The sequence below is a fragment of the Diachasmimorpha longicaudata genome, chromosome 15 (genome assembly GCF_034640455.1).
Source record: "Diachasmimorpha longicaudata isolate KC_UGA_2023 chromosome 15, iyDiaLong2, whole genome shotgun sequence".
Classification (NCBI taxonomy): domain Eukaryota; kingdom Metazoa; phylum Arthropoda; class Insecta; order Hymenoptera; family Braconidae; genus Diachasmimorpha; species Diachasmimorpha longicaudata.
In genome coordinates, this window is record NC_087239.1 from 2892329 (window position 1) to 2903033 (window position 10705).

At 41.2% G+C, this 10705-nt stretch overlaps 3 protein-coding genes across 7 annotated transcripts in view; 2 read left to right on the plus strand and 1 right to left on the minus strand.

Moving 5' to 3' along the window:
- LOC135169529 (uncharacterized) overlaps positions 1 to 10705 on the minus strand; it is a 131044-nt gene that overhangs the window by 47446 nt on the left and 72893 nt on the right. The gene's annotated exons all lie outside the window — the stretch shown is intronic.
- On the plus strand, positions 8277 to 9512 carry LOC135169540 (uncharacterized). 2 transcript variants are annotated; one of them, XM_064134615.1, is made up of 3 exons: positions 8277 to 8530; positions 8924 to 9169; positions 9249 to 9512. In XM_064134615.1, exons 2-3 carry the CDS (start codon positions 8935 to 8937, stop codon positions 9491 to 9493), a joined length of 480 nt encoding a protein of 159 aa, XP_063990685.1. In that variant the 5' UTR covers positions 8277 to 8530; positions 8924 to 8934; the 3' UTR covers positions 9494 to 9512. The 2 variants fall into 2 exon arrangements, with proteins under 2 accessions (XP_063990685.1, XP_063990684.1); XM_064134614.1 differs by having other exon boundaries at positions 8519 to 9169.
- LOC135169541 (uncharacterized) lies at positions 9617 to 10288 on the plus strand. Its single transcript, XM_064134616.1, has 3 exons — positions 9617 to 9858; positions 9933 to 10092; positions 10177 to 10288. The coding sequence occupies exons 1-3, from the start codon at positions 9675 to 9677 to the stop codon at positions 10220 to 10222; spliced, it is 390 nt and encodes a 129-aa protein (XP_063990686.1). The 5' UTR covers positions 9617 to 9674; the 3' UTR covers positions 10223 to 10288.

Consider the following 10705-nt stretch of genomic DNA (forward strand, 5'->3'; position numbering starts at 1 on the left):
CGGATCGTGTGCTGTGGGAAGGAGTGGCAGGTGGCCGGACCGAACCCGAGGGCTTCGTCAAAGCCATGATGGCTTCGAAGGCTGCCTGGGAGGCAGCGAGTGACTTCGCGGCGGGGGTCATGACGGAGCTAAGGAGGGAGGAGCGACTGAGGAGGGAGCTCGAGAATGTAGAGGAGGAGGAGCAGGAGCCACCGGGGGTGCGCCGAGGGTGACTGATATCCGGAGGAGCAGAAGGTGCGACGAGGTACGTCGCTGATGTCCCCCCCCCGCGAAGTAATGCCTGACGGCGGTCCCGCGGGGACCCGGGGACGAGGAGAGTAGAGGAGTTAGGGTTTTACTGAGTAAGAATCTCAGATCTGGCCATGAACAACTTGGCCAGAATCTTCCGAAGATTTCCCGACAACCTAAAAAAAAAAAAAAAAAAAAAAAAAAAAAAAAAAAAAAAAAAAAAAAAAAAAAAAAAAAACATGGGGCAGAACACGAGTACGCTCTGGGTCGATGCTGGGGCTGCTCCAAAGACCAGAGCACGTATGATCCAAATTGCCCGGACTGCAATATACGTTGGGAAGGTACGGTCGACTGGGTGAGACTAAATTATGCCATCTGGCAGACATGGCTTATCCCATCTGAGCATCGAGTCATGGTTGGAGAGGAGTCGACAGAGATTGAGTCGATGTTGAAACGAAAAATGAAATATAAATTCAACAACCCTCATGATGCCCCGAATAAACTTCGACGTTTCCTCATCAGGGAAAATGCTCTGGTAGGCGCACCAACGTTGGCTAACCCAAACTTGCCCAAGCCCATCGACTTGTCTGAGGAGAGACGCAGGCTAGCTGTACAGGCGCTCCAAGCTCCTGTAGCTCTACACCATCTTGACGACATCATGAAGGAACGTCCCGAACTGAAGGACGGGGAGGGATATACGGTGCTGATCCCAGCTAAGTATAAGAAGACCAATACCAAAACACCAACGAACGACTGAATCGTCAACGACCTCAACGAGTCAAGTCTCGACAATTTCATGTCGATCGTTCTTCATTTTCTTTTCATTCTGTTAAAAAACTAATTGACCACTATAATACTTGTTTCAAGGTCAATTTCATTTTTTGTTGATTCCATCTAATACTGTTTCGTGTAATTGTATTTTGTTCTTCTAAAATTAAAAATAAATTTTTCATTTCTCTTATGTAAGATGAACTGTCGGCAATTATCCTGACCGTGAAAAATATAAAGAGGATAATTAATAAGATGTCACTGATTTCATCCATTTCGTCATATTTTAGAGAGAGAAGAGAATAATAAAATCATATATTACATTTTTTCAGTCCTAACAAAGGAAGGCATAATATACCATTCTAGTTCAAAAAGGCAAGAATATTAAAAAGGGAATTGTTCACCGACGTAAAGGTCAAAGGGGGGAGTTTGAGACAGGAGATATTATTCTCCCATCGCGTCTGTTAACTTTTCCCTGTTCTCGGGGATCTCATCGATATTATAAAACGTAAAATATCATAATTTATTAAACTATAACGACAATGTGGTCGACATTTAATGCGCATGCGTCAAGGGACACATTTTGGCTAGCCCAGCGCATGCGAGGGGCGGCAACAAGTTGCTTGAGGCCCACCGAGCACTCTTCGCCCGACAGCGATAATATTCGCATCATAATTTTGTTATTGTATTCTAATGTGCGTTATTCATCATATTCTGTATGTGTGGAAAGAGTCGATCTCCGAGGACTTCGTTAATTAAACGGACAGGGTACTGTCGACATATTTTGTGAGTAAAATGATTATTAATATTTTTGCCTTGAGTTTTCCTTTTTCTCTCTGTCTATTTTCCGTGGTTCTAAGGGTCTTCCAACTTCCACGCTCCGAGTATTGTTGATCGTTGTTGGTTTTCGTTAAACCAACTGGCGCCCAAATAAACTGTTTAATTGATTCGATTATTAATTCGACGATTTAGTTGTCGAATCCTTGAGCCCTGGCAGCCCCTGACCCAGGCCGCGCCAGGTGTAGGCCTTCAGCCAATTTATAATAATTATTGAGCACTCAGTAATTAATATTTATCGACATTTATTTAACTAAAAAAGGCCTTGTCTCAGCTTCATTAAGTAAATCTACACTAAAACAATATGGTAGTGCTCTAAAGCAATGGGATGAGTTTTGTAGAAGAAAGAACAGAAACTGTTTAGATATAATTGTTAAGGTAGTCCTAGAATTCTTGTATGAGAGATACAAAGCGGGGGCGTCTTATGGTACGCTCAATTCTTGCCGAAGTGCAATTTCGTTATTGTCACAGAAGAATATTGGTGCAAACGCAATCCTTTGCCGTTTTTTAAAGGGGGTATACAAGATGAGACCATACAGACCCAATGTTCCTACATGGGAGGTGGCAATTGTGCCCCGTTTCTTAGAATCATTAGATATATGTACTTTACGAAATCTGACATATAAGACAGTAATGCTTTTAGCCTTAAGTACCGCTCAAAGAGCGCAAGCTATCTCAAAAATCAGAATCGATCTCATAAGAGAATCACCTGACGGTATTGAGATAAGGATCCCTGATTTTTTAAGAAACTTCAGGCCCAGGACGTAATCAGCCATGTTTTCGATTACCAAAGTTTAACGAAAAACCATCGTTATGTGTGAATTCAGTAATTAGATTATATTTAGAAAAGACAAGTCCTTTACGAAGAGAGGAAAAACTATGTTCAAAATCTCGCGGTCAAATTATGAATGACCACAACCAATCACCTTTGACCACCGTAACGAGAAGTAACGATCGTTTTCGGGATCGCTACGGTGGTCAGTACACCATCGCAGATCAACAGGTTCAGACGCGTCACTCAACTTACGGAAATTCAACCGGAATTTAATCGGAACTTCAACACTAATTAAAATCGGGATAATTATCCGAACAATATACAGTCCGCTAAATAAATTAACAACAAAGTGTTTTTAACATTCGGAATGCATTATTGTGTATTTGTGTTGTAAAAATAAACCCGGCCAATTACCTAAACCACGTGCACAATAATTTATCTCCCCAAACTTCCAAACCCACCATCCCATCCCGCCCAACCATCCAACGGAATATCATTAATTAAACAACTATGATTCATCTCATATAAAAAGCCTTGAGGCAGTAACTGCTCATACTATTAGTAGATGGGTGAAGAAATGCTTGTTTTTAAGTGGAATCGATGCCACAACTTTTCCTGCTCATTCCACACAGCATTCTTCTACGTCAAGAGCTGCCGAAAAGGGTGTGGATTTTGATACCATTGGCAGAACTGCAGGTTGGTCTGTAGGCTCTCAAACGGTTGCCCGTTTTTACCAAAGGCTTATTAATCCAGATACTTCAAACTTTTCTTTATCGGTACTGGAATAAAAAAAAAACGAACGAACCAAAGAGTGAATTTATTATTTTCAAATCTCTAAACAACTACAGTTGTATTATAGGAGAGCGAGGACGAAATATAATTGGATGATCAAACTAACTTACCTCTAAGTGACGTTCGATCCTAATTATATGAAGTCCTCGCTCGAGTACATTAGCCCCACCCAGAGGACAAAAAGATTTTTTACTTTTCCCTCCCCTATAAATTGTGTATGCTGAAGCCCTAAAATTGGAGTCTCCGCGCGAGGATTGGGAGAGGTGGAGGTGACCTCTCGTGTTCTCTTTCTGTTCAACTCTAAAGTCGCGTGTGCTGCCTTGCCGATCGAAGGTATACTACAGTTGTAATGTACTCGGGGGAGGACTTTATATAATTAGAATCGAACGTCACTTACAGGTAAGATAGTTTGATCATCCAATAGTCCCTTTGACAGCTGGCCTACTACTGAGGAATTGTTGAGTCGGCTGACGGGCAGACAGCCCAGCATTGCGTGTGGCGCCCTGCCTTTTCTGGGGTGAGGTACTACAATGCCGCTGGGGTCACTTAACCCTTTGAGTGTCGTAGGCCGCTATATCGGCTCTTGTTGCACTGGCGAGAAGTCCCAGAGCTGATATAGTGGCCCGCCCTTTGTGGCGCTTTAGTATTTTGCATTGTGGGAGAACTCTATCTCAAAAAACATTTTCCCGAATCCTTATAAAACTGTAAAATTCAGCTGGTTTTTCTCGCATAGGCGGCTCTATTTAGTCCGGCAATTAAAAGGGTTAGACTGCCAGAACTGAGCCTCTACTTTAGTCAATCCTTTTTGGATCGGAGGGCTTCGCACGACTTCGACGAACCCTAGAGACGTTCAGGTCGAGGATTGGTCGACCGAGAATGGCTGGACACTGGCCCAGGCCCTGTGGGACTGGCTGCTCCGTAAAAGAGTTGAAAGTTGTAATGTGATGTATTTCGATCCACGTCTGCGATTGGAGAAGCGGTCGAAATTCGGGGGCTGACGGAAAAGACTTAGGTAAAGAACAAATAGGGCGTCATCAGATACGGAATGCAAAGATCAATGTAATGAAGATTGAGCCACAATAAAAAGAATAAAATTACGACGGGGGTGGATGGATTTGCCTCCCCTGGTCAGAAGAGCACATGTGCCTCGTTGGGCTGGCGCTTAGTCCATATGTTCATTGATAGATCTAATTGTTCTGCTGTAATTTGTCCTTTATTTCTGCGCTTGCTTTTTCAAGTTCTCTTGTGTCTTTTACTTTCTTTTTGAGGTTATCTCCATATAACCACTCTTTTGAAGGCATTCCTTCTACTGTAGTTTCAACATTTCTCTGTGAAGATATCTCCTGTGTGACTAATTAAATCAGTGAAACGACCTTCGTCGAGGCTCTCCTCTGGAGGGTCTACCATAAATGATACCGCAGCTCCCAAGGAAGCTAGTGTGGGGTTGAGCAGATGATTGAAGAAGATGCACGCCGGGATGATGGTCTAATATTTTATTTAACTCCTACAGGATACAGAGAGTTGAATGTGTCCAAGGTAGATAGGGGAGTAAGTGTATCCGAGGTAGGTTGGGAAACGACTGTGGAGTGTGGAAAAGTGTGCGGAAAGTGTGGGTGTGCGAATGTTGGGAAACAGGAGAGGGGATGCTAGGGATCTCGACTGTGATTGGCTCGGCATCGTATTCTCGACACGTGACGTCGTGATGCCGGCTAAGTGCACAGGAAGGTTGGGTTTTTTTGCTGGGACAGTTCTGGGGTGTTCCCCGGATTTATATGGTAGGGATGGCGTCGGTCGGGTAGGTAATTAGGCTAAGTGTTTTTTTTGGAATTTTGTCTAGGAAGTCTAGACAGGATTGGGGCCAGGGTGTAGTGGCGACATAGTCACCACACTAGTGCTGTACGCACACAGTTTTGGGTATTCTCAAAATGCTGATACCTCTTTCTTGGAATGTCTGAAAGCATTAGAATAACCTCTAAAGTAATTTTCGGGGCCTCCACGAGAAATTCACCTGACCGATCATACAGCTCAAGAATCTCTTTCTTATTTCTCTCAGGTAGCCCTTCCTTGGTCCTCTTCGACCAAGTTTTTATCAGTTCTGAGTGGTATTTAACCTTTTTAAACTTGGGTTGCATTAAATTTATTCCCAGGGCTTTCAGATCAGTGTCTTCAACTGTAGATCCTGCGATGGGGATCGTTTGACCACCTGGCGACAGACTACAGAGATTTCCCATCATTATTTAGAAAGGGGATGATCTTTATCTCGCTTTATCACGGTGATCCAAACAAGTGACAAGGAATGTGGCATCAAGTGTTTTGACCCCCGAAGTCCACGAGCGGCCAACCCGTCGCCAAAGGCTAAATGGTACATTGGAAGTTTACATAGTTCTATTCGAACCCCTCATTTGACGCCTCGTCTGAGAGGCAAAAATCTTCTGCACCCAAATTTTTTGTCATCGCACCGCTGAGACATCTGCCTCACCATTTTTTCCAGTGTCAATTACCCGAATCTGAATTACACGGATTCTTCTATTCCCGCGAGGAGTCTTCGAGACTGCCGACAACTGAACTGAGTGATAACGCATAATTTTTCGATCAGGATCAGTTTTCTGCTTTTTTCTTCTCATTGGAGAACCCAGCGATACAGGAGCACGATGACTACGGAAGGACAGAAAATTGAAGAATTTCGTACCCGACTGTTGGATTTTTTATGAAATAAATAGAGAACAAAAATCACCGACTGTAATGGTTGGGCGAGTGCGGTGTTGCTCCGGCGATCATCCAGGCTAAGCAGCGTTTCACTGGGATACTACTTGGATGGGTGACCGCTTAGGAACACCGTTTGCTCGCTCAAAAATTACTGCACGGAAGGCACGGGTGTGGAGACCCAGTGTACCCTTCTAGTCAGTGTGACGGAAGGGTACACTGGGACCCTGCACTATCGGCCGACTGTACGGTAGAGGTTTTCCATGGTTTCCCTCTACTCCTGTGCAAATGCAGTACATTTGGGGAAAAAAGTCGGTCCCATGGCACTGCAGGGGAAGGGAACAAAATGTAACAACCCGAGAGGGTATACATGTGAAAATAAATAAAAATAGAGAACAAAAATCAATCTTATTCTCTTCTGAGTGTTCATATTTAAATTGAAAAACTTTTTTTATGGGTTTCAATTCTGAGAAGTGTGAGCTTTTATGTTTAGGTTTGATCTTGAGTATGTAGATAAAATGGAATGAATAGGACTCTCTGAGAGCATTTGCCTAAAAGGTCCAGGGTGTTGTTTTCCTTTGTAGATGTGGTCTGTTCCTCTAAAGAATCGGTACAGGCGGATGTGTCTTCCGAGCACAATTATTTGAGTCAAATAATGAAGAAAGCAAATAGTTTAAATTACTTACAAAATTGTTATTTCTAATAACTCATTTCCAACACCGACCCGAGTGGAAATTCAGTAGGGCAACCCTGATCAACTATCAGGCTAGGATCCGCTACGAGTACGGATGGCCCTATTAGTGCAATACCGTTAAGGGACTGATCAAAAAATGATAAGGCACTTCCTAGTAACGTGGGCCTTACTACGTGCTGATCTTAAATTGATCAGGTCAAATTGAACTCGACCTTAATATGGATGCCTTACGCAATTAGGATGGTATTCTGATCCATTCACCCTGGTCAGTAAATAATCAGATAATTTGGAACCATTCCTGATCAGAGCAAGCTAGGTTTCTTCCCGTCAGAAACATGTATGTCAATGTTGATAAGGTTTGGATCCATTTATCATGATCAGTAACTGAACAGGTGAGGCTGAATTATTTCTGATCAGTTTTCACTAGACTTCTCCCTATCGGGAACTTGAATGCCATTTTTCATAGGAGCTTGATCCAAGTGTAGCAATCAGTTACTGAGCAGAGCATACAGACGTGTTTTTGATCAGGATAAACTCCGCCTTCCCGTATTCTGTGCTCAGTCAGATAATTTCTTCTCCTACACTGGGCAGCCATTTATGATCCTATTTTGATCCAACAACCCCACTCAGCTACTGAGCAGAATGTTGGAATGCGTTCCTGGTTGGGATGGGTGCGACTTTCTTACTTCGAGCTGCGCGAGGTCATTAAGTTTGATTTTTTTTCTAATTTGAAATGAAATTTTCCCGAAGATAATTTCATTATTATTAATTAATGGAAATAGGTCAAGAAATAATTATCAAAAAAAATTTGGTGAATTGAACTTTACTTTCTTTTATCATTAATATGGCATGAGGAAGTGACGTCTGTACTCTAAAAGAATATCGTCATCTGTCGACAAAAAAGTCTCAGTTCTTTCTCCCTATGGAGTAACTGTTTATGTATATATTAACTCTCCGGCTTTCCACGTCGATTCTTTTTTGTACCAATAATATTGAGTAGAAATTTCTTCTCAATAATAAGCCATATAATCCAATATTAATGATAACCTTCTGTTTGTTCAATATTCATTCCTTAGAATACGCAAAATAATTGAAAAAAAAACTGATCTTCCTCAGGATAAAGTGTTGGAAACACAACATGATAAACACTATTTATTTTCTAAATGAATTGATGGTGGTTTCTGTGAAAAGTCGCAATTTAATAGAATCATCAAGTTCTGTATCAGTGTGTGTGAGACGCCCGGTACGCGGCTCGAGTTAGTCATAGCTCTCGAGCTCGGCAGTCTGTACGTTTTTTGCGTCTCTGTCGGTGGCCAAACAAACCCTAAAATTCCTAGAAATAACCTGATTGTGGTTTCATTGAAGTGTAGCAATACAATAAAAAAAATTCAGTGCTGTATCAGTGTGTGTGCGTTGAGCCGCCCGGTACACGAGTCGAGTCAGTCATAGCTCTCGAGCTAGGCCGTCTGTACGTTTTGTGCGTCCGTTTCGGTAGGCAAATAAGCCCTAAAGTTTCTACGAATAATCAAAGCTCGACACACATAATTTTCTAAATTAATTGAGAGTGACTTTGTTGCAAAGTCGCCATACAACAAACAAGTGAATCGACTGAGGCATTGCGTGAGGTGGTGTGAGTTCCGAGAACGCATTACAGTCGCCACTTTCTTTGATTTTTTTTCTCCTATTGACACGTATTTGATGACAAGACGGTTTCAGTGAACTCAGTGTGCCAGGTGAGATATAAAATATAATATAATTGAGTTATTATAGGGTAAAATATAGAAGTACTTCATACATGCAATGAGGTTAGAGAAATCTCTCTGTGGCGTTTCTGAAAAACGTATTTAACTTTGAGATTGATTGCATCACAATTAATATAAATTTATTTTTGTATATTTCATTTATTATTTGGGGAAATATTTCAGTTATTTTCTTGTCTTTGATTCACAAATTGCCGAATTGAAATTTATTAGATCATATCACAGTAGTGTGGTTCGTCTCGAGTGAGTGTGTGTGGCTTGGGCATCGTTCGAGCAACCGGCCGGTACACGTGTCTATCATGTATCGACTTATAATCGAACATTATAATAGAACGATTCCAGGGAAATTTCGAATAATTTTAATAGTTCATTACAGAATGTCGAATCCTACTTTCAAAAATTATAAGTATCTACTCGTCCATTTTATTGAGGAAGGAGCTACTTTCGACATTGCGGCTAATCCCTGGGTCAAATATGACGAGAAGAAAAAACAATTCTTGAGTTTGTTTCACGCTGGTGATGAATCCGAGCTGACAGAATCATTATTGAGAACCTATAATGCTCCTCCCAAAAGATGGAAATATTATCCGGTCGACCTGAGAGCGGGTGCAGGTTAATACTGGATTTCGAATATTTGCCCAAAATATATAGATTTTCTTCTCCTCAGTAATTTTCCATTATCCATTTTCAGACACATATGATATTGCATTGGAACGACTACAGAACTTGAAAGACCTTCCATACGGCTTCTCAGATCACGAGTACAGTCAACAAAAAATTGAAGGATTGAAAAAAATGATTAGATTAAGAAAGACGAATCACAATCATTATGAGATCAAAGACCTCTTTTCTCAGGCAGGTGGACCTCTAGATGATAAGGATGATGATAGGATTTCGATGAAAGTCGGCCAGTTCACAGAATTAAAAAATTTATAACAATTTACTCATTCCGAGTGTAATGTCCTTATCCATGCTGAGGTTTGAATCGAATGAATTTATAATATTTATAGATGAGTCTTCGGATACAGGAGATAAAGAAAACATGAAAAAGCAGAGAAATAAACGTTCTGACGGAGAAAGAAAACGCAAGCAAATTGTCGCCGATTCCTCACCGGAAATGGAAAACGAAATGGAGATTGAAAAGTCATCGAAACTTCGTGAGGAACGAAGGAAAGTTGTCTCCGATTCTTCACCCGAAGAATTTGTCAAACGTAAGAAGATCAGTAAGAAAAAGACAGTTTTCACAGACTCTTCACCTGAACCATCGTCTAAACGTCGAAGAATTGAGAAAACAAAGACGGGTATAATGAGAAAACTGTTAATATACTGATAATCGTATCGATAAAACATTAAATTATATTTCTCACTTTTCTAGACCAAGGCAACACTGAAATTGATAAAGAAATGGAAATTGCAAGGTCTAAATCATCGACCAGTCAAAAGACAAAAAGAACTTCTCCAGCACTATACTGCCCAACAAAAGACGGGAGACAAGTTGTTATTCACAACTTTACCAATATGGTCTTGCATAAAAGGTAATTTTCCGTTCCAATCACAATTTCCACTTTGTTCCCTAATTTATATAATGATTGATCATCATTTATTCAATTCATTTCCAGAGGAATTAAAGAAAGAAGCCAGCAAAAAGAAGATTCCAGAGTATAAAGATGCAGAACTGTTGCAAGGCTTGGGTGGTACCATCAATAATAGTCGTTCCTGGAAGAATAACAACGAGGACCACAATGACAATAATGGCAGAGATGAGGAGGCAGCTGGAGGAAATGTTGTGGAAGATGGTGCACAAAATGCAGACGACTGAATGGACACTAAAAAATATGACTTAAAAACATGTAAAGGTATTCTTTCAATAAATAAAAATGCTGGTAGACTCCAAAAATAATAAATCAACAAGTGTTGAACGATTTATCTGAACGGGGTCCCGAGCGACTGGGCTGACACTGATCCGGATAGTGGCCCCCAATATGAACTGAATATCATCAGTTCATAATACTGAACGCCGGGTCAAGCTATGATAAGTTGATTTGGATCAGGCTCGGACGTAGTCACCTGGTAGCAATACGATGTTTTTCGCCTGATCCTACCAGGATAGAAAACACCGTCACCGAAAACATCAGTCCCTGATCCAGT

What these genes read in the sequence shown, in the direction of transcription:
- LOC135169541 (XM_064134616.1), top strand. Translation starts at nt 9,675, where the DNA reads ATGGAAAACGAAATGGAGATTGAAAAGTCATCGAAACTTCGTGAGGAA. An exon ending in AATTGAGAAAACAAAGACGG is followed by an intron (nt 9,859 to 9,932) that starts GTATAATGAGAA and finishes TCACTTTTCTAG; the next exon opens with ACCAAGGCAACACTGAAATT. An exon ending in AATATGGTCTTGCATAAAAG is followed by an intron (nt 10,093 to 10,176) that starts GTAATTTTCCGT and finishes ATTCATTTCCAG; the next exon opens with AGGAATTAAAGAAAGAAGCC.
- LOC135169540 (XM_064134614.1), top strand. Translation starts at nt 8,857, where the DNA reads ATGTATCGACTTATAATCGAACATTATAATAGAACGATTCCAGGGAAA. An exon ending in CGACCTGAGAGCGGGTGCAG is followed by an intron (nt 9,170 to 9,248) that starts GTTAATACTGGA and finishes ATCCATTTTCAG; the next exon opens with ACACATATGATATTGCATTG.